This window comes from Camelus bactrianus, chromosome 10 (assembly GCF_048773025.1).
Source record: "Camelus bactrianus isolate YW-2024 breed Bactrian camel chromosome 10, ASM4877302v1, whole genome shotgun sequence".
Taxonomy (NCBI): Eukaryota; Metazoa; Chordata; class Mammalia; order Artiodactyla; family Camelidae; genus Camelus; species Camelus bactrianus.
This window is the reverse complement of record NC_133548.1, coordinates 23,706,051-23,733,260: the sequence shown is the minus strand read 5'-3', so window position 1 is coordinate 23,733,260 and position 27,210 is coordinate 23,706,051. Positions and strand designations below refer to the sequence as shown.

General features: G+C 47.2%; 1 protein-coding gene across 1 annotated transcript in view; it reads left to right on the top strand.

Annotated features, from left to right (window-relative positions):
• The first annotated feature begins 1,085 nt into the window (after window positions 1-1,085).
• Window positions 1,086-27,210, top strand: part of EHF (ETS homologous factor) — a 41,286-nt gene continuing 15,161 nt past the window's right edge. The window contains exons 1-3 of the mRNA XM_074372180.1: window positions 1,086-1,244; window positions 21,595-21,694; window positions 25,534-25,779. Coding sequence (XP_074228281.1) covers window positions 21,598-21,694; window positions 25,534-25,779 — 343 coding nt within the window. The 5' untranslated portion in view covers window positions 1,086-1,244; window positions 21,595-21,597. The remainder of the gene's footprint in view (window positions 1,245-21,594; window positions 21,695-25,533; window positions 25,780-27,210) is intronic.

Below are 27,210 nucleotides of genomic sequence, written 5' to 3'. Positions count from 1 at the left end.
GCCAGTGTCCAAGAAGATCTAAGGGAGAAAGTTCATGGTTAGGGGATGGTATTTTTCCCTGCCAGGAGCCGTCACTCACCTGCGTTTGTGAGCCAGTGGAGCAGGTCTTTGGCCCAGGGGCGTGGAGATTGCATGAGTATTTGAATTCCTGGATCCCTGCCCCTGCTGTACCCCTCCTCCCCACCCCACCCCCCTGCTCCCAGGAGTTCATCTTCTTTTTGCATAAACTGTGTTGTTTTATTTCCAGTTTCAGCATCTTGGTCTTTTCCTCTCTAGCTCCTCTAGGGAGTGTCGACTTATAGTAAAAAAGACCATAGAAGTGTCAAGAGAGGTAAAGACTCTGGGTAATCCGCCAACTAGATCGCTTTTGCAGTGCTGAGAGCTGACTGTTCTACCTGGACGACTCAGAGCAGATCCTTCCTCCCAGGAACCCCTCACCCCACCCCTTCACATTTTCCAAAGCTCTTCTTACCTGGGGCCAGGAGGGGTGGGCTTTTCAAAGTCCATTGAAATTGCCAAGAGTCACTGTCAAGGAGGTAATCATGGTGCCTGGAGAGAGAACCTATGTTCCCAGCTACCTGGCCGGGAGCCCCTTAAGAACCTGGTCCCTGTACAGTCAGGGCAAAAGCAGAGGGGTGCCAAAGCAAAGGGGACTAAATACAGATCTGTACATGAGACGGACATTTAAGAGTGCCCCCGCTCCCTATACCACCATCTACTCCAGATTTGAATGTTGGCTCACTTTGTTTTGAACATTTCTCCCTTCCTGATGGTGTCTTTGGGGAGCCAGCGTGGTGCTAGTCACCTGAAAACAGCCTCTAAGCTGAAAAGAACAGTCACCACCAAATCAATTCCTCATCCATTAACAGGTTGTCTCTCTGTTCTCTGAGACAGGCATAACCTGGTTAGACCTGTTTTGTTTGAACACTAACGTGTGAGTTGGCCAAATGCAAATGAGCAAATGTTTGTAATCCTTTATTTTATTTTTTTAAAGGGCTCGGCAGCCAATCAGAAGAGGGGGAAGTGACTTAGGGAATTCCCGGTTGGTGGCTTATTGCTTAACATCCTACAAAATGATTTAAAATTATTGTCATATGCATTTATCTTCACTCTGATGAGGGCTCAGACGTGATAACACTCCTGGTTCCCTCTCCCCGTAGGAGCTGGCGTGAGTGCTGCTCGCTGCCTTCCCTCCATTAGCCACAGCTATTGGATTTCCCACCCAGAATCTTTAGGTAAATGAGGTAAGTCTTTATTTTTAAACCTTCTTTTGAATCTGGAATTCAAATACCCAAGTGGAAAGAGAAGCCTGCCTTGAATCAGACAGGTGAAAATAAAACAGACTCCCCGAGGCGGCTGGCAGGAAGTGAAGCTCGCCTCACCTGTGCTTACCTCACTGGCTTGTTTTAGAATTTTATCTTGGAGCACAGCAGCGCTACTTTGGGTGTTATCTGTGCATTCCCTGCATGGAGTCTGGACTTCCAATCACTGTGAATTTAAAAGCCTCCTGATTTCCCTCTATTTCTGTGATAAAGCCATTTCTCTGGATGGAATTCTGAAATTCTGTAAGCTAGGGAGAGGTGACCCTGATGGAGCTCAGTGAAGAACTGATTAGCTCAATGGCTGTTGGGGCTCAGAGCAAACGTTCTCACTTTCTAGAGATGTCTTCTATCGGTAATTTTTCTGACTCAGTGTAGGGAAAGGCAGATTCATCTTCAGTATATATTCTGGAAAATGGTTGGAAACAGGCAAGGGTGTATATATCCAAACTGAAAAAAGTGGTCAGGCAGCCCAGGTAGGCAACGGTGTTGGGAGAGCTGCACGTCTCTGTCCAGAAAACAAAAAACAAAAACAATTTTGGCAAAGAGTTTTGCCATATCACCAGGGGACAGACTAACCCTTTGCTTGTTCCATGATGGGATACTGTGACCAGACAGGCAGACGTGACTCAGCAGCACCAAATGCCTTCTAAGACAGGGATTCTTTTGGTTTTGTTTGGACACCATGGAGAAGTGTTGGCCTCAATGTGGATAGAACTGTAAACGGTGGGGAATTAACCTTCTTGTTGGTAAATGACAACGCTGAGTCAGGAAAGTGACATTTTCACCATCTGTCTTTGCCAAGATTTAGGACCCTCCTAGGACTGCGGGAGCCTGTGTCTTGTTAAGATGAAGCTGTGAGTCTGAGCTCCCAGACGTGGCTGTCTGCACTGACCTTAGTAACAGGGAGAAAGTGAGTGAGTGTCTGGATTGAGAACTTTCAATGGAAGTTGTAATTCAGGAGTGGATTCTGTAGGCATGGCTGCGAGGATGTGTTCAGATAAAGCCTTTTACTGCATCACTGGGTAGTTGGGGATCATGAGTGGCCGTGCACTAATTCCACTGAGGGATTCCTTTGTCTTCAAGGGAAGAGTTGACTTCCAACCGGAGGGATGAAGTCATGTTATTAGGAAGAACTTCATGTGTAAGAGATGCTATTGCGAAAGGCTCTTAAGAGATTTTAAGAATGGCTTTAATAGCTGCATTTGGAGTTTGCAGAAGGCTCCAATGAGACCTAGAATTCTGAGACTATGAAATAACTCCTCAGTTTCATCTGATAATCTGAAGTCACGTAGGATCACGTTATTTCTACACCATCACTAGTGGCTTATATAGATAGATTTAAAAAAATAATAGGAACGTGAAATGAGGGTCATTTGGAAGTGTGTGATTTGAAAGAGTAATAAATATAATGGAGATAATCCTTCTCCGTGTTTCCAAAGTATTTTGTGGAAGCATTTTAAAAGATAGTAACTTTGGGGGAACAACTGTGCTGTAAGTTCTCTTGCATGACTGTTCAAGATGGCGGGTGTTAGTCAGGGCCTTTGGAGGATGGTTGTGGGTAGGGTGATGCCTTTGATCTAGGCCTCATACATAGGAAAGATCTTAAATTCAATTATATTTATTCTTTTGGGTTAAAAAATATCTATTTGTTAAATTCAGACAACACTCTTGATATTTTTTTTCCCATGTTTTAATATATTGTGAGCTCCCCCAAATGGAAATGCCTCGGGCCTTTCCAGACCTCTGAGCAATCCTACATTCACACGCATGATTCCACATTTATGCTTCCATTAATCTTCCAGCTTACCCAGATCCTCTTTCAATACCTTTTTGATAACTTGAAAGGCTGAGACAAAATGGAAACTGAACGGTTAAAATATTTACTCAACTGCATTCAATTAGCTAATTGGAAACTGGAAGGAACTAGTATCAGGTCCTAGGCCTAGAATGTGAGTGCTTTGGGTCAAAGTTCACTTCTAGGAAGTAGATTAATTAATTAATTTATGGGGAGAGGTATATTTATTTATTTAAATGGTACTGGGGATTGAACCCAGGACCTCGTGCATGCTAAGCATGCAGTCTACCACTCAGCTACATCCTCCAGCCTAGGAAGTAGAACTTAGCTTTCTAGAATCTTGTAATGTTTTATTTCCTCCTCATCCTCACCTTCCCCCAAATTAGGGTTAGTACTGGGTTATGTCCTTTAGACCATCTCGCTTTCTGAAAACTCAGTGTAGGAACCCTGTTTAATGTCCCAGCCATAGAGGTTAATACAAATCATTAAAAAGTGGTTCAGTCTTTTACCCTTCCTCCAGATGGAGTCCTCCCTAGGTCCTTTTGAACAGATGTGACTTTCAAAGACCTCTGGGAGATGGGAATGGGGTGGATACCAAGAACGCCGTGGGGGAACTTGCTAATGCACTTGAGAAGCAATGCCACGGTTTGAAGGAACCAAGTGTAAAGTTGGAACGTGACTTTCAGTGACACTTTTGCTTCTGTTTCAGCCCATTTCTCTCGTGCAGATCGATCTCTGGTGGAATTGAAGGGACTGTCGTTTCTGTTGTAGGTGGGGCCCTGGTCGGGACGCACCGGCTCCACTGCAGCCTTGGTGTCTGAGACCGTGTTCTCGCCCAGGCCCTCTTACTGGGTAACTGATGAGCGCAGGGCTTTCAGCCTGGGTGAGACAAGCGGGCTCTGCGCTGGGAATTGTCTTCCCCAGAGAGTGGCAGGAAGGTGATCGTACCACGCAGGGTTCTCTTAAATCTGTTGCTGAATAACTGAAGAGACAGGGAAGATAATAAACTTTATTAAATGTTTTATTATCTAGTTTCTCATAATATGATTTTAAATAATATGATTTGTTCTAAGGAAAAGCAATTGTGCTCTTATTAGACATATGTGACTATCACGTTTATTTAAACTGGTCAGGGTTTTAAAGGGCCAGACGTGCAGGAAATACATTAGTGCAGTGGGGTAGAATATTCCCCACAGCAGCTCATGTTAGCATGGGACATGTATTCAAGCCCAGTGGCTTTGATGTCAGGAAGCTGAGATGTGCTGGAGTAGAAATTTCCATGAATCCCTCAGAGTTATTTGATAAAACATTTATTGGACTTCAGAGGGGGGAATGGAAAGATATTTCTCTAAGACCCTTCCCTGACAGATTCAGACTCATGTTTTGAATGATTGGAGCACAGTGTGGACAAGGCAGAGTGTAGAAAGGCCCCACGACTAGGAGTCCGGAGACCTCGTTTTTTAGTCCCAGCAAAGCTGTGTGCCCAGAGCAACAACACTCCACCTCTCTGGGCTTCGGTTTCCTCATCTAGACAAAAGAGTCTGATCACCTGTGAGATCCACTTTGGTCCTCCTTCAGATTCTGATGACTGGGGGAAACCAGCTATGCTTAGAGGTCAGCAGGTTTAGCTCAAGTCTGTGAAAGCTGAGAATGGGGTTGGGAGATGCCCTAAGGGTAAGACAGGAAAGAAGATCAGTAGGAGCCCTTAAATGGCTTCCTTGGGGGTCTTCAGAATTTTGGGTATGCCTGGTGGAGGTACTAAGGCTGGACAGCTGGAGCCTTTACTGGGGTGTTTGAGACTATTCCCATGACAATGTCCCAACTTTATCAGTTGCTTCATGTATCCAAAGTTGGTGCGAGTGTAGAAGTGGAGGAAGCTGACTGTTCTGTGACCACAGGGAGCAGTTGGTGTACACGGATAGGCACCCTAATGCCGTCGTCTATAAAACACCAAAGCAGCCTTCTTAAAAGTGAACATTCAGGCCCCCACGGAGTTTACTCAGTTTGTGTGGTGCTGATCAGCCTGCTTGATTGATTGCCCGTGAATTATTGGGTAGGTTGGTTGGACGTGGACTCTCTTCTCCTAGAGAAAGACCCAAGGGAACTGTGTCTGACCCAGCCACTGGGCGGCCAACCAGGAGACCAGTCTTCCCAGAGGGCCTGGGCCTGAATCTGGAGCAACCAGAGCTTGCAATAGGGTCAAGCAGGATGGCCCATTTAAAGAGGCTCCCAGGGTTTTAATTGGCCTTGTTTTAAAAGAGACACTCTGTAAACTACTCCTTTGAAAATTGATTTCACCAGCACCTAACCACATTCTGTCTTCGGTTTGTTTCATGGGGCTGAGCGCCTTGTTCTGGCTCACTGGATTTACATTATCTCTTCTTTTCCAGTTTTTGCCCACAGCTAGGCCCTTAGAGCCTCCTTCCTTTCCCTTCTTAGAAGGATGTTTGTTGTTTTTAAGGGTATCTGCCTATTTATTTGAAATGTGGCCAGCCTAGGTGCATTCTAAACGTGCCTTATGATAAAAACAAAACCCAAAATGCCTACTATAATATTTTGATTATTGACCTAATAGATCACCTCAATTAACATAACAGCACATTTTTTACTTTTGGAGGACCTTGTCTAGATGCAGACTTTCTTTGATGTCGTAATTGTGGTGACCTTAACGATTTCACATTCTGTCATTTCCCCTTCACTCTACGTTGTGGGCACAGGATAAACAGTCTTGGGAGCTGGGCCTTGATTGGTCCAATTTTGGATCTGAGAAAGTTTAGTCAGCCTGCCAGCCCTTTCTTGGCCTGATGCAAACTTCTATTGAGCCTTTTTTGGAATATGAAGAGGGTCTCCTACTTTTTATAAAGGACAATGGAGCTTGGGGGATATGACTGTCTCATAGAGATTATTTTGGCGTCCCTCTTAGGAAACTTAAAAAAAAATGCCTACAGTAGGGTTAATGATATATTCTGGTGGATGAAGTAAGTGGGGTCTGAAAGATGAAGATTATTTCAGCCCTGTCTTCATGGTGACTAGTGACAAGACTTGTTTTCTTTGCAGTGGACTTTAGATTTGGCCCACATTCAGCCTCTGTCTCAGTTAGAAAATCAGACAGTGCCTAGCTTACCTTTCACCTGTCTTACTAACACCACTGGCCAGAGGCTGTGGGTTGAGGAATGCTGATGAAGAGTAGACTTTGTCTGCTTTTGTATCTGAAGGGGCAGGAGGCTGTGAGTCGTTGTTGCCTGGAAGCAGCTGAAATGTGGTGCAAAGAACATCGAATTTAGAGTCAGAACATCTGGGTTCAAATTCGACTTTGCCACCGAGAAACTGAGTGACTTTGGGCGAATTATGTAAGCTTGAGAATATAAGTTTACTCATCTGGAAGATGGGGTTAATAACATCTACACAGGCTGCTGTAAGGATTAAATTAGACAAAGAATCTGAAAGCACCTGGATAAATGCTTGTGAGTAAACATTCAGTAATTTGTGGAATGGAATTGGAGGCTCAGTCCTCAGCATGGGTGTTTTCAGTGAGTCTCTATTGAGATGGAGTGGATGAATAATTGTGAGATTTTGTTTTTCAAAATGATTGTTGGTTGTTTCTGTACTGTGACCTTGGGAAAGAAAGGCACTGGGGTTTTCAGTGGGGAAGGTGGGCAGCAGAGAGATGGGACGAACCATGTTAACGGGAGGACCTCCAAGTTGAGCCTTGTCTTGAGCTGGCTGCCAGCCACAACCCATCGGGGTTCCAAGGAAGACCTGGGGTAGGTACCTAGCACGTTTTTATCCTGTCTTGATGCCTGGCACGTAGGGGCCTCCAGAAGAAAGAACTGCCACCACCCCTGGCAGTTCACATGACTAACGGCAACTTTATACATATTGCCCACTCCTTACAATCTTGAGTGTCTCCAGGTATCTGCTGGCCCCTGCAGCTAAGACATTAATTACTCTGGGTGTTCTAGGGGCTTTCAAAAAAAATCCTGCTTACTTATTTTGCCAAAGCACTCTGGGGTCTGCCTCCTGTAAATTGTTCAAAGGAGGATTCTAGCCATGTTGAAGTTGGCTATTTGAGGCTACTTGAATCGAACAAGCAGTCCTGGCTGTAAAATAGCAGGGTTTTTCTAACCTGGGATCCAAGGACCCTCTGGGTGTCCACGGAGAGAAATCAGAGTTTGTGAACGTGGCTGTGAAAAAAATTACATTTTCGTTTTTGGCAATCTAACTAAAATCAATGTTTTCTTTCAATATGAATGTAGGGAAAATTCCACGGTAGCAGTAGCTGTAACTGATTGTCACCAAGGGAAATTACAGACATTGTCCCATCACACTACACCCATTACAGATGTCTCAAAATGTCAGGAGTCACCACTACTTTGATATCACAGAGGTTATTGGACCTGCACCAGATACTCTTGGTTGACGCAGTCATAAAGGAGCACGTATACTATTATGATACCACACATTTATTTTTTAAAGTATTTTGATAATTATATTGCAATATAAATTTCCTTTCTAATCTTATTATTTTACTTTGTTGTTTTAAAAGCATTATTTTGAGGAGGGGTCTATAAGCCTCAGTAAATGAGGGTTTATAAGCCTCAGTAAATGCAAAATGAGTCCATGGTGTAAAAAGAAGGCTAAGAACCCCTAATGTGTAGCCCTTGCTCACGCAGGGCTAAGGAAATGACTTCTGAACAGCAGCCGTGAATACATGGTCTGTGGCAAAATGGGGTATATTTTCTTCCCACCCGTATTTCTTGTGTATGGGTAGCTTTGGGACCTTGGCATAATAATAATAATAATAACAATAATATTGCCAATAATTGCTAACGTTTGTTGAGTGCCTGCTATAAGCCAGGTGCTATTACTGGCATGCTCAGTGTCATATTTTGTTCAATCCTCCCAACTACTTAAGAGCCCGTTCATGGGGCAAAGACAGGAAAGACTGTCCCCTTGCCTTCCACGGTGACAGAACATAGGTGCAGGTGAAGGCAAACTTGGGACTGACCCCCGGGACAGGGCCGGTGTTGAGGGGCTGCAGCCCGTGCAGTCACGCAGGGCCCAGCACTTACAAACAATCTGTGCTTGGTTTAATGCTCTGCCGTCGCTGTCTTGAAATTCTTAATACATTTGGAGCCAGGGGCTTCATACTTTCCTTTTGCACTGAGCCCTGCAAATCATGTGGCTGGGCCTGCCTCTGGATGTAATGAAATTGTTCAAACGAGTCACAACTCCTGCTGCCCGGTGGCTGGGCAGCTGTGGCGGGGAGCTGACCTTGGGTGGAAAGCTGAGTGCTGGCGAGGAGGGAGGCACTGGTTTTTGAGTCGGTGAACTTGATCATTTTGTTTGAGCAGCAAAGATTTCCTCCAAAGCACCTGGAGGAACGGCTGCAGCTGCATAACCAGCTGGAAGGGATTTGATTCCTCAGAAAACCTTCCTGGGAAGGGGTCGCTTGTCTTGCTGATGGATATTTTCAGTTGCTGCTTTCCAGAGGGTTTATGACACAGGCCCACGAGCTGGGAGAAGCAGAGCAAAGTGTGTTCTGGAAGGACAAATGAGACCCGGTGTGCCCAGAGTCTATCTTTTTTGTAGGAAGGCGCTAAAAGGGAACTCGGCTGTCTTGTCTATTGTCATTTAATGATTGTACAAAAGAAAAACCCACTTCTTCGAAAGAGGAGACCCTCTAATTCGTGAGAAAATTCAGATACTATTTGTTTCTTAAGTCGCGAAGATGATACTGGGATGAGCCTAGTGGAGTTCTGTCTGGGTTTTACAGCTACATTTTTACAAACTGTTCCAAGGTCATAGGCATGGTGGAACTTTCCTGGATTTATGTCTGGGAGTGATGGGATTCAGGCTCTCAGAATGCACATCCACCGTCTTCCCCTCATCTGTGTGATGTCCGCGACATGGCAGGTCTGTCATCAGCACCTGCGTGTGTCGACTCGGAAGACACTGGACGCTTTTCCAAAGGAGGCACAATTTCCCCTTAATTTTTCAACAGTTTTTTTTCCCTTGTTATTATGACCACTCTTTTATCATGCCTAATAAGTCTGAGGTGGCTTCAAGCAGCCAAGCCCGACTCCTGAGTCAATCTCGGGCTTTCAGCAGGAAGCCAGACTGAAGTTTTGACAGACGGCTTTGAGTGCTCGTGAACTGGTGCTTCTGTAGCAGCATCCACACTGATGGACACTAAAGAGAACTTTCATATTAGGGCACAAGGATGCTTAGTGTGACTCCTGCTCACACTTAGGGAAAAAAATGATGGGAGCTGTACTTAAAGGATCTCAAATTCAAAAATGAAAGTATGCAACCCTCAGAGACATCCTCCTCCTCTTTACAAACACAAGGATCCATTTTCAAAGAAGAAAGAATTATATTGCACTTTCCTTCTACACCCCAATACATTTATTATTAATACAGCCAGTTCGTTTACTCGCTCTGTGTCTTTGGGTAAGTTGCTTAACTTCTCTGTGCCTCCTTATTTCTAAAATGGGGATAATATTAGTACCAATGTCGGGGCTATTGCAAGAATTGAGTGAGATAATTCCTAACACATCATAAACAGTTGACAAATATAAACTCTCATCCCCTTCATAATTTTGGTTGTTGTTTTCTAATTATACAGTCTGTGAGATTCCAAATTGGTGGCTGTTTATCTTTCCTTGGCTGGAGCATCTTAGTTCTTTCTCTGGGAGGAAATCTGAATCTTGACATGGTCAAACCCATTGTCCCAGTCCTTCCCAACCCCTCCCTGGCTCACATCCCCACCTCTAACTTCCCTCCACCCTTCCCGCATTCCTGCGTCCTCGGTCTTATTTATTTTTCAGTCAACTGAGGGTGGTGTTAAATCTTTTATTTTTCTGGCTGCCCAGTTTGTTTCCGAGGCGCTCCACTCCCTGCCCTGCTCATGACAAGAATGCTTGGGAATGCTCAGCCAGCCATATCCCTCCCCTGTCGGAACACCCTGTTCTTAACGCTCCTTGAGAAGCGGCATTTCCAAGACCTCCCCCCACTGCTGTGACTCCCCCACTGAGCCAGTGGTCTGGTGACAGCGAAGGCCCAGTGGCTGAGAGAAAGCTGACGATGGGGGAGGTGGTCATCTTGGGGAACCTCGCGCTTCGCCCACGTGTCCTAGGCTTTCTTCTCCAGGCTTAAAAAGAGATATTAAGAGGCTTCTCCTGACTGCGTGTGTTGAAGGCTGGGTGGTGATGCCATTGCTTAATTGGTATTGTCATGATCTCCGTCTGAGTGATTTACTTAGCTCTTTGTGGCCCTTTTTGACTTGAGCTCATCATGTGATATTGACAAACTGTTGAGAAATGAGAGCATGATGATGCTTGAATTAATGCAGGCATCACGCTGGGGATGTCTCAGGTCCTTCCTACCTGGGACCTGGGACCTCAAGTCACTTGGCACGACATGAGTGAGTATCCACAGCTCACCTTGGAGGTAGGTGGAGTGAACCTCCTTTCGCTGGTTGGAAAGTTATGGTCCAGGGATCGGGGGTTTTCAAATCATGCTCGTTGCCCGGGGCTGGACCGAAGAACTGTCTGGGAGAGGCCAGACTGAGATTCAGGCACGCTGAGTCTCCGCTTTAGGAGGTAACCATAGACCACACCTACTCCCTGAACCATGTTGACTTTCGGAAGTCAACCATTTGGAAGAGTGTGGTTTGAGTTTTGATCCTATCCCGGCAGCCCCTTCTCTGCCCTCATTAATCGGATTCATGATCTTAACAGGGCTGGCTGGAGGCTGGCCATGTCATTCTGTGGCTCTTGGACACCCCTCAGCGCCCTTGCAGAGCCAGCCAATGGAAAAGTACAGTGTCTTCTGGCTTCTTGGCCCTGCGAGCTCTGGCTGGCCTATTCGATACCACTTTTTCTTCTGAAGGAGTGGGAGGGTAGCATCCAAACTGAAAGTGCAGGGTTTTCTTTGGTTTTTATAGGAAAAACAAATTGGCATGAACGCTCAGTCAAACCAGCTCAGGCTGTTTGGGCAGATGCCTTTCTTTGCTTTTTTCTGTTTATTTTCCAACAAATCAATGCTTAAGTGCATTGTTATTGGAGCAGAGCAACAGGTGCAAAAAAATAACTCTGCTGCCAACGCAAATGAAAAGGTAGGGCTTATACCCTCTGGGAGGCATTCAGAAGATAACAGAAGCCCCTGCCAGCAACCGAATTAACAGCTCTGTTTACGGTGGGTTTTTATGTTAACCTGCCCCTAACCCTCTGACGCATAAACACACCATTGTCTCCGGGAGAGACAGTCACCATCCAGACAACCAACTGCTTTATTCTGCCCTGAGTTGAGATTGGTTTTGGCTGAGGCTGCTCTGTAAAGCTCATGTCTGCCAACTTCACGTCTTAGTGAGGGTTTCCTGTGAAGGCAAGGGCGTGGGGTTGCTGAAGAGAAAAGGATCAGTACTGTTTTTAACCTGAGTTGAAGTTCTTCCCAAGCTTGGTCATTTCCAAATGCCAGAGCAGGTTGCCAGGCTCTCGGCTCTCACTCCACTGCATCCCCATCAGGAGATGAAGGAGAGCAGAAGACTCTGGAAAGAGCCACCGTTGTTTTTGGAAGTGGTGTCCTCACCGAATAGTCCAGTCGAGCAGGACAGCTTCTGTGTTTTGTCCACCGTTGTGTCCCCAGCACCCAGCACAGTACCTAGCATCTAGGAGATGGTCAATAAATACATATTAATCGGAGGGGATAAATGAATATTTATACTAGTGGGACAAACATTCCTTGATGATTGTTTCTCCCCACTGAAGGCTAAGACACCAAATTTCTTTGGTTATGAGGTCTAAAATCCAGAGTGGTTCTTTTGAAGCACTGATGGGGGTGGGATGGGGGAAGGGGTGACTCAGGCAGCCATGAGGTTCTCTTGATGGAAGTGATCATCATAAAAATCCTCTGCAAATGCTATGTTCTGAGGTTGAGTTTGTTTGTTTGGTCTTCAGAGGCTCATACTTGTAAGGAGCTGAGCATTGTTGCATCCAACAGTTTAGTGGTACTGACCATTAGGAACCGCGTTAGTTCAAGTTAGCAAATCATATAGCCATAGAATCTCCACAGACGAGGTGGAGATTGAGTTCTCGAACATGCTGGCATGTTGTCTCTGACTCTACAAAGATTTCCTGGTGTTTATGGGTGTTTCTTTCAAGGCTGGTATCTCCTGGAGTTCGGTATCTTGTGGGAAGGCCAGTAGATGAGTCTACGACCAGAAGTTCTCAGCTGTGAGGGGGCTTAAGGAGGTTCTTAAAAGGTTGAGGAGGTTCTTAAAAACGTAGATTCTGAATCAGAGGTCTGGATAGGACCCCAGGAAACCTCAAATTTAACTTCTCCTTGGGTGATGAAGGTGTAGGTGGTCTATAGACCAAATTTTGAGAAACACCTGTGTGGCCTCTTCAGCCCAGTGGGAAAATAAGCACCACAGACGTCACCCTGGACGCTCTATCCCTGTCCCCGCACTTCTCCAAAGACCTGCAGAGACCTGTGGTTGTAATAAGAAGTGAGGTCTGGAGTTTTTTGTCTTTGTTTTTTGGGTTTTTTTTTTTTTGCTATATGTCTTTTATTTTATGGTTATTTGGTTGCAGGATAGAGACCAGGGTTAGAGGGGAGACAGATACTGAGGTTCAGGGTGGTGGGGAGTATGGTGAATTCTTCACTGCACTGCCAAACAGAGGTCCGGGGTGACCTTCCTCGATGCAGCATGGTTCCGACTTCAGCTGCGGCTGGAGAGGGACAGTGGGGCCCCTTCTGGCATCACCGTGAGAGAACTAGGCAACAGCCACGTCAAGGAAGAGAGCAAGAACAGAATCTCTTAGATCTTCTCTCAGAGGTTGGAATAAACCTGTCTTCCAACCCTAACTCCACTATAAAATGTCTTTACATTCCAGTCCAACATGAGTGCAAGATTGTTTTTTTGTTTTGTTTTGTTTTTTAAAGATCTCTGGTGTCAATAGATTTTCAGGGGTCATTGGATGGTCTTTAGAGGGCTTGGGGCCCACAAAACACATGCAAAGCCAAGTGTAGACATGCATATTGGGGAGGAGAGAGCCCTAGTTTCTGTTTTGATCTCAAAAGACTCCGTAACCTTTTCTGATTCCAGGCTTGCTCTATTCTTAGTTTGTCATATCTGAGCGAGGTTGATAAAGGCTCCTGGGGCTGTGTAAGGGAATCTTGCCCTTTGATCAGCTTTGGTGCCGGTGCATTGTCAGTGTCTGTGCCTTGTCTGGATCAGGCACCCAGACTGATAAAGATCAGCATGATAGCTATAGTTCCAAATAGCTTACAGTCAGTAAAGTGTGTCTATAATGGTTCAACTCTGGGACTCCCAACATGGCATCACTGCTCATGAGAATGCTTGAAAACCCAGGAATAATGCTTCCAGTGTTGCCCCTGGGAACATGAAATGTCTGTTTCAAAACACATTACGAGGGTATGAAATTACCTGTGATGTAATCCCGAGAGGATCAAATACATTCCCCAAGCTTGATTCACATTTTGATTCATTGGGAAAATATGAATTATTGTCTGTGTTACATTCAGTTAGATTTCACATGTACTTGAATTTTCTTTTCCCCTTGCTGGGAGCAGTTCTTTTGAAATGACAGTCATATTGAAACAGGAAGTCAGTAAGCTGTTGCAACATCCTTCAGGCAAATGCTGTGAATTCACCTGCTGGTAACTTTGATTAAGGACCGAGAATGACCTGGATAGTGCTCTCATCACAAAAGTAATTATTCAAAATGTCTAACTGTTTCTCTGGCTTGAGGAGTAAAATTACCCACGCAAGGCAGCCAGTCTGAGGCAGTTTGGGGATGATGTGGTTGAACAAATCAAGGAGCTGGGAAGAAGGCAGACGGTGGCTTTGACTTTCAGTCCCCTGGGGCTGGGAACAGTGAATGCAGGCAAAGCCTTGCTTAAGATCTGCTCTGTGGCCCTGCTGGCTCCCAGTCTATCTTCACCCTCCCAGAGGGAGCAAACCTTACTTCTTGGCCTGAGGTCTAATTCCAATGAAGCACAAATAATTATGGACCAGTTTATTTCAAAAATAAAAAATAAAATAACTTTATTGAGGCATAGGAGTGTTTATATATGTATGGGTGTATGCATATATATTCATATACACATATATTTGTGTGTGTGTGTGTGTGTGTGTGTGTATAAAAATTCTTTTTTAATGGCTAAGAGTATCATGGATAAAACTGACCCAGCTTTTGAACACTAACATATTCCTACCTGAGTATATTGTCAGTACCACAAAATGAAGGCAGCTTCCTATTATTTCATCTTGTAAAAAGCTCTTGGATATATACTGGGAAGAGAGATGGCTTCAGATTGCTCTGGCAAAGAGAGAAAAGGGTCTCAATCAGGGTTCCCGGATGAGTGACTGGGCCAGAGAATTTTATAATCTTGGAGAAACTTGATAAAGGTATGAGATCCCAGATGGCACAGGGAAAATGCTGTGACTGTGTATGGAATCAGGGAGGGGGTGAGGATGAGTTGGGGGCAACTTTCTTCTCTGGCAAAGCACCCCCTTCTCAGCAGAAAGTTCCAAGGGTTTGTGGCTAGACCATCTGAGTTTGAATTCTCTTCTGGCTCCAATTCTTGTGAAGCTGTGTGACTTTGAAGAAGTTACCCAACCTCTCTGGGCCCCAGATAAGCCATTTGTTAAATGACATAATGCCTTATAGAATTATTGTATTGACTGAGATAATGCATTTAAATCTATTAGTACAGAGCCAGCACATTTTAAATGTTCAGTAAGCCCTGGATCCTCTAGTATCGTCATCATCATCATCACCATCATCATCATCATCATCATTTACAACATTGGTCCTACATCTCAGTAGCTCTACCACAGAGCAAAAGACACACCTGGATCCAGATGATCAAGCCCAAGCTGGGCCACGTTTGTCCCTGCTGACAGTTCCTCTCTGTATGTTTAAGAAGAGAGACTGGTGGAGCAGTTGTTGGCCTTCTCTTAGGAGTCCCGAAACTGGGCAGACTCTCCTGGGTTCTGGGGTGCATGGCTCCAGCCCTTTGCCAGAGTCCCAGTGGTGCCTCCTTTCCCTCACTTTTCTGTCCCTGTACGCTCAAGTCCCAGACCCCATTCTTCCAGTAACTGATATTCTGTGTTCTAAGGACCTGTAGGACAGAGAAATCCCCTGGCCACACTCTGCCAGGAGCTCCCATTTTAGACAGGCTGCTCTCCCATGCACCTGCAAACTGGCCATGGTGTGTGGGAGCACGAGGCTGGGGCAGTAAGCCAGAGCCTGCAGAGGTGTGTCCTCCCACTGCTCCTGGCAGCCTCGGGCAGCGGGTGTCCAGTGGGATGAAGAGGAGCAGGAGGGGTGGCTTCCAGTCCCTTGAGCAGGGACCATGCCCAGAGGGGCAGAGCATGGCTTCTGTGAGCAGGGGCTGAGAGATGCTGTTCATAGCTCAGCCTAATGGTGCGTCCACCCAGCAGCCCAGGATGGGGCTGGGGAGGCACGGGTCCAGCCCTTGGCTGGACTGTGCCAACTAGCTGGGATTGCTGCATATTGTGTAGGTGGCAGAAGTTAGAGGCCTTGCTTGACCTAAACTTGGCCCTCAATTTCCTCCTTGGAGATTCAGTAAAATAATAGTGACACCACCATAAATAAGTGATAATAATAATTATAAAAACCAGCTAACATTTACCAAGTGCTAACTCTGTGTCAAACACTTTTCCAGGCATTCTACAGGTAGCACCTCATTTTGTCTTTCAATAACCTTTTTCATATCATCTCCATTCTAGAAATGAGGAAACTGAGGCCCAGAGAAGTTGAGTCACTTGTCTAAGCTTGCCTCATTAGTAAATTGGCAAAGCCAAGATTTGAACCGTGGTCATCTGACTCCAGAGCCTGAAGCTCCCAACCATGACACTGTCCTGTCTCTGAAGTGTCGACACTGTCCTGTCTCTGAAGTGTCGACCCTGACCCAAGAATGTCCCCAAAGCCAACCAACACAGCTGAGAGAGAGACCTGTGGGAAGACTCCATGATAATAGCTAACACTTCTTGGGCACTTGGCATGTATGTGATAACAAATGAGAACTTTACAAACATTCTCACTGAAGCCACACATCAACTCCACTTTTTGTCACAGGGGGAAACCAAGGCTTTCGAGAGGACAAGTACCTCCTCAAGGTCAACACAGCCTGCCCAGGGGCAGAATCAAGATGTCAGCCCTCTCCATCTGAGTCATGGGCTCTGACTCTCAGGAGCTGCCCTCCAGAAACACAGCAGCGCTAGGCTGGGTTTGAAGCTCCTCCCACCTTGAATATGTCCTTTCAGCCCAGATGTTAGTGAGCTTCCTTCTCCGTGGCTGGGCCTCACACGTTCCCATTTTTGTGCCCCTGAGTAGCAGCCCAAATGTGAGGCTCTTAAACTTGAGGGTCAGACCAAGTGCTTGGCTGGCCCCCTCCCCAATCCAGTGGTGCCCCCTGTGCATGGTGGTCAAGCCAGTGCTTGATGAAGGTCTGGTAGAGCGGGCACAGAGTTGGTGGGTCGTCTCAGCTCATGGGTGGCCCAGAAGTGGTCCAAGGCCCTAGAACTGAGGGCACTGTGGGAACTCTGTTTAACCCCAGACTGCCCCATAACAAAGTGGGGAGCGAAGAGTGGCTCTGGCCACCCCAGTGCAGCGCAGTGCTGTTGCATTCAAAATGGGCTTCAGATTGGCCAAACCCAAACAGCCCATCGGTTGCTGGGAAGTGGCAGCCTCAGGTGGCATGGGGGCTGCTGGCAGGCCGGCATGGGGTCTTGTTGTACTGCAGTCCACTGGGTTGCACGCATGGCTCCTCCTCTTGAAACAAAAGAGCAGACTTTTGTCTTCCAAAGTGTTCATCTTAGAAACTGCTGTGCAAACAGTGACGTCTTGGGTGAATGTGGAAGTCTAGATAATTCAAGGGGGCACGGAGTTCCCTCGGATTGTTCCTATACATGAGGGGAGATAAGAGAAGGTAGATGGGAAAAAAATCCCTGCATCACCCACACTACATTTCTCTCTTTGGGACTGAATTAAAATTTGCTTTTTTGCATGTGTGCACAGTTTTTAATAGCCCAGGTAGCAATTTATGCTATGTTCCCAGAATACATACCACGGGGAATCAGATGAAGGTGGGCCCGATACCCAGTGCATTTAAAAAAATTCTTGGAGGCTATTACCTGGTATAACCAAGCAGTGTGCTGGGGCCTCACAGTCCCTTGTTTCATTCGCTCCTCCAGCAAGCCTAGGTGTTGGTACTAATGCCATGCCTGTTTCCCAGGAGAGGGTACAGCAGCTCAGAAAGACTCGGGGACAGTCCCAGGTCGCCACACCAGCAAGATCAAAGCCTGAGCTGTGGCCTCCACAGGCTCTAACTTGACCGGGTCCTCACCTGAGGGTGATTTGGCCCAGGGGATGTTTTGCTAGGGGTAGGGGCTGGGTGCTGCTAGAATCTAGTGGCTGGAGGCCAGGGATGCAGCTCTAAATGTCCTGTGATGCACGAGATGGCCCCATCACATAGAACCATCCCCGCCCAAGATGTCAGTCATGCCAAGGCTAAGAAACTCTGCTTTTCACCCCTTGAGTTCCCCTCTTGGAGCTGGAGGTGAGGAGGGGTGGGTCCTGTTCCCAGCTTGCTTTTGGCTTGAAGCGGGGAATCATTCTTACTCAGGCTCTGAATTTACTTCTTCCAACCCTGGAAGAAGTAAAATGTGTCAGAGAAACACCTTGAGAACTGACCTTTAAAGAAAGGAAAAGAAACCGATTATAATTGAGGGCATGTATGTCGGCACTGGACTAGCAACCGGTAAATCCCTGATTTATTCATCCTTCCAAACAGCCCTTCAGCTTGGAGGGCATCCACATTCCTCAGACTCCCCCTTTGAAAGCAGCGAAGACTCAGGTTAACATACTCAAGGTCACATGGCGCGAAGATGGGGAGCCTGGATTCTAACCCAGGCCTCAAAGATTCCAAAGGCTCGACCTCTCACTTCTTGATCTTTTTTTTTTTTTTTAAGGAAACAATAAAAGCTGTGCTGAAGGTCAAGTAGGGAGCTTAAAGAGGAGCATTAAATAATGCCCCTACTTTTTAATTGAAAGGATTGCTTTTTATACCCCATAAAGTGGTTGCCATGTACCTTAGAAAGTCTAGATTAGTCTATGGGAGTGTGGGTGAGTTGGTTATAATAATGCATTTTTTTTTTTTTTTGCAATTCTCCAGGCACATTTATTATTCATTATCTCGTTTGATCTCCTCAATAGTCTCGTGAGGCTGCTGGGGGCAAATGTCCTCATTTTACCACTGAAGAGTTGGGCCTCCGAGGTGGGTAGCACTTGGTGAGAGGCTTTCCGCTCTGCTAGCCCCGGGCCTCCTGTGCCCACCCCAGGCCACCGTCCCTGCAGCGCCACACTGGGTTAAAGATACAGACCTTCTTTCCTCACCAGCCTGGGTGAGCTAGAGTGAACTCTGACTCACTGAGGAATAAGCCACATAAACTCTTTTATTGGGTGGTAACCATTTACTGGGCCCTGTAAAAAAGGGCCCCTCGCTGCTTTCCCTCAGAAAAGGGGTGCGGGCAGGGAGTGTGCCCAGCCTCCTGGGGGGCCTGGTGGCAATGGAGAAGTTGTGACCTCATTGTCCTCAGGGCTTCCCTGTGGGCTGAGAGTGGTCCTGGACGCCTTGTGCTAAGAAATGTCTGCCTGGAGGAAAGGGGCTGGTGGGCATTTGGTATAAAGAGGAAAACGGGCTCCCGTGGTCCTACGACATTTATTAAATTCTTTTTTAGTAGCCGCTAAGCTCTCTGCATGCACAGCTTTATTTGATTCCCACAGCCCTGTGGGTTTGGGTTGGGCTCATTTTCCAGGTGGGGAAAGTGAGGATCAGAAAGATTTTGGCTAGACGGACTTGGAACTTGCTTGAGGTCACAAGCAGGGGGTACTGGTCTGAGCCCACCCCTCCCCGACTGCAAAGCCGGGGTGCTCAGCCCTCACGCTGCTCTGCCCTCTGTTCTTCTGGGAAGTGGCAAGGCAAAGCCCTGAGCTCACGAGGAGCTGGGTCGGAGCGGGGTCGGAGCTGGCCCCGGCAGGCCTGGCTTCCACTGAAATGGCCACTGTGAAATAGCCCTGCAGGCAAACCCTTGTGAGAGAATTTCAGGGAAGCCTCTCCTGCCCAACCCCGCCCCCCAGCCCCCTACCCCGAGCCCAGAGGGCAGATCTTTCCATGCAGATGGGCTGGGCTCTGAGCTTCAGCCCTTTCAGGGTTAAACAGTAACCTTTCTACTGCTTGTGGTTGAGCAAATGCTGGCAAGGAACAAGCCCGGCCTTGAGCAAACAGGAGCCGGAGCCAGGCCCCTTCCCTCTCCCAGCCACCCCTCTGGGGACATGGAGGTTTTCTTTTGCCTTGAAGCCCCCCCATCTTATTTTTTGGCTTAGGGCAATTGCTCTGGAAAGCTTGAGAGGAACGGGCTCAGTTCTTGTGAAAGAGAAGAAGGTTGCTTTTCCTTCTCTGAGAATGAGAATCAAGTTGTTCTCCTAAAATGAACTCAAGAAGCAAACTATTTACCTTCTATAAGCGTTTACATAAGGAAACTGAGGCCCAAGCTTGCTTCTGGCTCGGGATATCCGAGAGGTAGTGGCTCTCCCCCCGTAACACCTGCCACGCAGTCACGCCCCACTTGGTGTCGAGTGCTCCAAGTGTAGAAACTCATTTCATCTCCAACCAATACCCAAGGTAGGTATGAGGAGCTGTACTTTGCAGATGAGGAAACCAAGGTTCAGAGAGGCTAATGACTTGTTTGACTTAGTACTAACCTTAGCTGGTAAGGAAGTGGTAGACCTTGGAACTGACCCCAGCTCATTCTGGCCTCGAAACTATACGGCCCCACCACATAGAACGCCGCTCTGCCCTCTCCCCACCCTGTGGTCTGTTACCATGTTCATCATTCTCACCGCATTTTTCCTCCACCTCCCTTCTACTTAGGCTGGATTCAGGCCTCATTATTTGCCAAACAACCATCATGATGCTGTTAAAAATCATCATAAATGTTCCTGCGTAGCCTAGTTCAACTCTTCATCACTGCTTTGTCCCCAGTCCCTAGAACTGTACCCAGCCCATTGAAGGGCTGATGAATATATGTTGGGTAAATGACTACATGAATGAATTTTTATGCCCTTCCTAGACCCCTCTTCTCCCCTCCCCCCAAGCCCTACATAGAACCAGAAGAGCAGTAGCTAAATTAGAGGGAAGGGTTTTGAGGGATGGAGCTACTTTGGTTGGGCAGTTTCCATCCTGGGGACATTGGTGACACCTGAGGATGCAAGATCTCCCTAAAACAGGCAGAAACGTTTCCATGATCTGCCACTATAAAGCCAGCCTCTTCTCCCCTCCCAAACATTCAGAAAGAGCAGGTTACCTTTAGAGGCCCTGGGGGTAATGCTCAGTTGCCTTCTGAAAACAGGGCTGGTCATCCCTTGAATGACTGAACACACTTCTGGGGCTTTGAGTATGAAAGGTGGAAGTGCAATTCCACTTCAAACAAAATTTCTTTGGCATTTTCACTTTCGTTAAAAAAAAAAAAGTAGCTCGAGGGTAGGAACATTGGAGATGCTGGAGGACTGAGGTGACTATTTCTGACATGTAAAATTTTCACATTGTTTAAAAAAAATCCAAACAGGCCCAGGGAAGAAAGGCTCTTCTCCTGGGTCCTTTATTGAGACACTGAGCCCTCAGACGGAGGAAGTCATCTGCAAGTCAGCTTCGAAGCCCTGTGGTATTCTTCAGGTCTGTAAAAGGAGAGGAAACACTAGTCTGAATTCTTACCAGGAGGGAAGGGAAGAGGCAGTGTCTTAGCTGAGAAATCAGTTGATTCCTGATATTATCACGGAGCCAAATACTTGAGGAGCTCTGGGTCAGGTATGGCTGAGGTCCTCCGAGCCCAGCCCAGCCCAGCCCGGGGCAGATGCTTGTGCTGAGGAAATTTACTGGGTGCCCAGGTGCGGAGCTGGCCAGGTGTGTTAGGACTTGTAACTGTCCGATTTCAGGTCAGAGTTCCTGCTCAGGTGCCGGCTCTGTTCTGCTACTGGTTTGGGTTTTCATCAATTGCAGTTCCACTTGAAACAAAAATCTCTTTGGTATTTCCACTTTTGTTAAAGAAAAAAAAAATTGGCTACTGGCCAAACTCACCCAGTGAGCAGGAATTACATTTTCATTTTCATGCCTGATCAGAGATTATTCATTTATGAATGGGTGGCTGTAAAAACTTGCCTCATGCATATGAAAATTGAACCTGGAAATTTTTAATTTCCAGTGAGTTTCGCTTTTACTGATAGGGCTTGGCAACATGCTTGGCAAGCAATGGATAAATAGACAAATTCCTTCTTCTGTCCTGAATTCAAGCTATGATCTGTACTCTCAAATGACATTTGTCCAAGAGGCACTGACTGGACAGGCTCTTTGATCCCCTTACAGATCATGATTCTGGAAGGAAGTGGTGTAATGAATCTCAACCCCAGCAACAACCTCCTCCACCAGCAGCCGGCCTGGACAGACAGCTACACCACGTGCAATGGTAAGGGGGCCGCGCGGGGTCGGTGTCCCTCCCCACGCGGACGCTTCCTTTGCTTTAATTAGGCTTCATTCCCCAACTTAATGAACAAGATAGATTTTAGTCAGCAGGGGTGTGGGGACCAGGGGAACTGGAGAAAACTTCATGCTGGAGGTTCCCACAGGGCCCTGGGGCTCCAGACAGAAGCCCACTTGAGATTCTGTTGTTTCCGCTCAATGTTCAAAGTTCTGGGTTGGCAGCCTGGCAGAGAGGGTGGTAGAAGATACTCGAAAGGGAAACCGTCTTTAATGGCGTTGGCTGGGATACCAGGATAGGAGAGAGAGCTGTGAGCGTGGGTGTGGGCGTGGGCGCATGCACGTGTATTTTGTGCAGAATCATGGAAGTCAAGGAGGAGAGAGTTACAGCAGCTTAATCTTCCTATTTCACCTTCTGGTGACCTCCCTTTGTAAAGGGAGAGGAGATTTGTGAGGAGACCATGTGCCTGCCTTGGGCGCCTTTAATCGAGAACCGATTAGAAGAGGGAGCGCCCGGTGGTGGGGCTTGCAGGTGGCTTAGTCATCAGGCCCGTGGCTCACTGTAGAAGCTGAATGGAATAAAGTTGTCACTGAATCAGGGTCCCCACACCCCACTGTGGAGGCGTTCGGTTTAGGCAGACGGCAGTGCTCTGCATCGCAGGGAGCTCGGGCCTTCCCCCACCCCACGTCCACTGCTGATCTCCTAAGAGACCCTCGTCTTCCCTTGAAAGACGGAGATGGGCAGTGGGTGAGCATGGTCTGAGAAGCAGCAGCTGGGGGCAGAGTGGAAGGGTTGTGTTTGCCAACAAGCAGCTGATCCACGTGCAGCTCTGCCTTTCGGTTTGGAGCCCCAGCCAAACATGGTGGAAAGCGTGAACAGGTGACTTCTCTTCCTAGATCATCTGTCCCACCAAACTGCTGCCTTTTCTGGGCAGTGGCCTTCCCCGTGGGAGGCCTCTGATCCCCTGTGGGGACCTCAGAGAATGATTCCAAACAGGGCTGGAAAGTTCTCCAGACTGGGAAGTCTTTTGCATTCCCAGGCCCCCAGGCCCCCTTGATTAAGGCAGCATTCCTCCTGTTTGCTCTAGAGCATGTGTGTTCAGCAGGGAATAGAATTAAAATATTACTTTTATGGGGAGGGTGTAGCTCAGTGGTAGAGTGTGTGCTTAGCATGCACGAGGTCCTGGGTTCAGTCCCCAGTACCTCCATTAAACAAACAAACAAACAAACAAACCAACCTAATTGCCAACCACCCCCCTCAAATAATTAGAAAAAATACTACTTTTCCTCTCTAACTTCCAGAGCCCCAAAGAAGTTCCAGCTCCTGGTCATGACTGATGGGGTAGGGGAGGCACTGAACTCAGGATTTTCGGTGCTTCTCCTGAATTTCAGGAATCTGATGAGTCACCTGGTTTATGGGGAGTTTCCCCTGGTCAACTTCAGACAAAATTCTCTGGTTTTCCCAAGTCCTGGCAGGATGCACTCTCGGGAACTAGCCTCTAATCTGGATCATGTGACGTTGAGAGAAGAAATTACTCCAGGCTTGGTGTTGGGTTATTGAGAGTTGTTGCCTCTTGTTTGCTAACCCAGAGCTACAGTCGTAACAACATAGTTATTTTAGAAATGAAAGAACAAAGATTTGGTGAGCTGCGAAAGCTATATCCCATCCTTAAACAGCTGCATAGATGAGAGGTCAGAAAAATCAGGAAGAAATAGAGATATCTGGTCTATACTCTCTGTGTTGGTATATTTGGGAATATTTCTATGTAATTAAATTTTGGGACTAGATTCTTCCAGTCCTTGCCCTCTTCCCCTCCACTTTTGGCTTCCCCTTCAGGGCAGGAGCTGAGCATTTAGGGCTGCTTTTGTGTGGCCATGAGGTAGGAGGAGTAAGGCACATGATGTACGTGGCAGGTACCACCTGGGGTAGTCACCTTCGTGTCCACATGACCTTGACCTCCTGCTCTTAGAGCTGCCGAGGTCTGGAAGCAGTGGATGGATTCAAAGGGGGTGAGCAAGATAGGACCGGATTGGAAACAGCCCCCCTTCAGCCTCTCCTCTAGGGGGTGTTGCGGGCGGGGCCATGGGCATTATGAGAATCAAAACTCTTGCCGCTCTGTTGCTCCTTGTCACTCAGACTGTATCCAGCAGCCAGCATCATCACTATCCCGTGGAAGCTTGTTAGGAATGCAGAAACTCAGGCCTCACCCCAGATCTATGGAATAAGAATCCGCATTTGAACAACATTCCCTGGTGATTCATAATTACGTTAGAGTTTGAGAAGTACTGATCAAGCATGACCTTGAAGAAAAATTTAGGGGCAGTTTCTTACATTATCCTCTGGTTGATCTGTCCTGGAGATTGGTGGGAATATCTCTGTGTCATGTTCAGTAGACTTTCCCCTACTTCAGCTTGGCGGGCTGGAAGAGGGTCCTCCCTTTTTCCCTGCCTCTCACCTTTCTCGCAAGAGAGCTCCTGCCCTCGGCTGGCCCGCCTTGAGGGGGACTGTAAGGTCTCTCAGCCTAGTCACACTTGCCCAGAGGCTGGCCTCTCTTCCCCGCCGCCCCGGGACTGTGGGCTGACTGAGTGATGTTCTCTTAAGTGAGCAAGAGGCTTGCGTACCTAGACGGTCCGGCCCTGGTAAGCTCAGCAGTATTTATGGGCTTGAATGACCTCCACTTCTTCCCCGGTACTTGAATTAACCTTCTTGTGAATGCACCTCACAGCTCTTCCAGGTTCCTACATTGTTTCTTCTTCAGCAACAAATTCCACTAAAGAAGTAGAGAGCACCTCCGATGATAAAGTATCTGAGGTGGTTTTTATGGGAGATACGAGGATGGGTAAGACAGAGTCCATGACCTTGAACATACAATGTACAAAGGAGAATAGGACTGTACTTAGAGACCTGTCAAGAAAGGCAGAACACGGCAAAAGTCATTGGGAGAAACACAAAGCATGTCTCACGGAGATTCAGGGGACAGCAGCCCTCGCAGTAAGTTGGGGGTCCGCGACGGCTTCATGGGGTGGTCAGAATCTGCAAAGCTGGGTAGGAACTCAACAGGGAGTGAGAGGTGGAATACAAACTGGGCTGAAAGAACAGCATAGGAAAAAGGCAAAAGGGCACTTGAATTACAGTTAGTGAAGAGCCTCAATCCCTGACTTGGCAGTTTTGTACCCAATTTCAGGGGATAATGGAAAACTGCTGAAGGTAACTGAGTAGGGACGTGACATCACAGTGGCTGTCATAACCAGCATGAGGTGGGGGGACATCCACACAGTGAGCAGATGAATAATCTGGACCACTTTGGGGAGAAGCAAAGGCATCATAGAGAAAAGGCTTCATTTTTGGTGGAACATGGTCTGAATTTTGGGTACGTATGTGTATATATGAGTGTGTAAGAGAGACAAAGAAACAGGAGAGAGAGAGGGAGTGGAAAGAACCGTGGTTGTGGACGTAAGCTAATAAGTTGCCGAAACTGTGGCAGTGCTCTAGTGTTCATGGTACTTTGTGGGAGGTGGGGAATGAGTGTGTGACCTCAGAGCATTTCAGGTCTTGTGTCCTCATGCAGGGCCCAGGGGTAAGTACACGAGGAAGGATGTGAAGATGTATGGAGGCTGAATTTTTGACTCCCACCACAACTGGGGAAAGAGCTACGTTTCTAAGAGCCTCCTCTCTGGAGCCCATCTCATGTTCCTATCCCTGCTGATGGAAGCAGATTGTGGCTGTGATCCCCATGATATCCAGCCGTTAGCAGGGCATCCCTAGGTCTGGGACCATGCCCAGGAGCAAACACGGGTCACTCACAGGGCCGCCTTCTGTTTTTGCAGTTTCCAGTGGGTTTTTTGGAGGCCAGTGGCATGAAATCCATCCTCAGTACTGGACCAAGTACCAGGTGTGGGAGTGGCTCCAGCACCTCCTGGACACCAACCAGCTGGACGCCAGTTGCATCCCTTTCCAGGAGTTTGACATCAACGGCGAGCACCTCTGCAGCATGAGTCTGCAGGAGTTCACCCGGGCAGCAGGGACGGCGGGACAGCTCCTCTACAGCAACTTGCAGCATCTCAAGTGGAACGGTGACTCCCTCTCTCTCTCCATCCTGCTAGGAGCCAGCTGGGAAGGGCAGAGACTCCACAGCCGGCAGGGCCCCTGTTTAGGGACATCCAAGGATGGTTTCACTTCCAAATTACTGTTTCCCCAGACGAGGAGGGAGGAGGGAGGTGAGAGGACAGACCTGAAGCCTAGGGTGCAAGGTGTGTCTAATCCCATACAAAGCCAGCGTAATTTAATTCTCTCCTTATGGTTAATTTTCAAGGAGACAAGGGCGAGCTGGTTATTCACAGAATACTTGCTGCTCTCAGAAGACCTCTTCTTTCTCTTGGAAACACAGGGTTCAATTGTTTAATTCCCAATCACTTGCTTGTTAGATCATCATGGCTTTGTTTTTTTTTTTTTTTTTTTTTAACCTTCTATACCTAAGTTCTTAAGATGGGACCTAAGCGTGGTAAGAAAATAGGCAAAATTAGATCTAGTTTGTTTTTTGGGAGGGGAGAAAGCTTATGGTATTTCAGCAGATTCTTAAAAGGTCCTAAATAGAAAACAAAGGGTTAGAACCAACAGTCTGGACATGTTTGGGATGTTTCTGCAGTGATTTCTGGAATTGGTGCTGCCTCGAGCCCCAGATGTCTCTCCTGAGGCCTCACGTAGCACACAGACAGGTACCCTTCAAAGGCTGTCCCTCAGCGATAGTTTATTCACACACGCACTCTTCCTAAACTGGCTTGCAAGACCTGGTAGGGGAGACAACTCATCTTGCAGGATGTCTTTGACCCTGGCCCGAGTTTCTTCCGATAATGGCTATAAAAAACCCAGCTTCTCTGAGAATTGTTTTGGAAAGCAGTGATACGTGGGAAAAGAGAGCTGGCCTGTCTACATCAGAATGGGCATGTCTGTTGAAGAGAACCTGTGTTTGGGCATGTGGCTGGCGCTTTGGGAAGCATGAGCTCCAGGGCCATGAACCAGATTCAGATCCTGACAGCTGCTGTCGACACTGAGGCGGACCCAATGTCTGGCCACGGAGCTGGCAGCGCAGTGGCCTTTTGGGATGACCTCATTCAGCTCCTGGGCACTCCCTACTTCCCACCCACCTCACAGAGGTGGTTACTCTTTTTTTTTTTTTTTTAACTAGAACCAAACCAAACAAAGCTCTATAAATAACCCCCAGGAATCTTCAGAAAGAGACACTTACCCTTGAAGAATTAAAAATATTTCCCTCCCTACCTCCAATTAAATCTTCTCCTTTAAAGCTTTGCCCTGATTGAAGCTTAAGGCAGGGAGGCCTGGGAGATGATGTGGCCATCTGTGACCGTCCATCTCTGACCGTCCATGGCTCATTTGGCCCTGCTGCATGCTCCTGGTGCCTCTGAATGCCTGATGACCCGATTTTTCACTTTTGTTGCGTTGTTTGCCTTTTTGTAGACATTCTGTTAACTTATATTTGCTGAGTC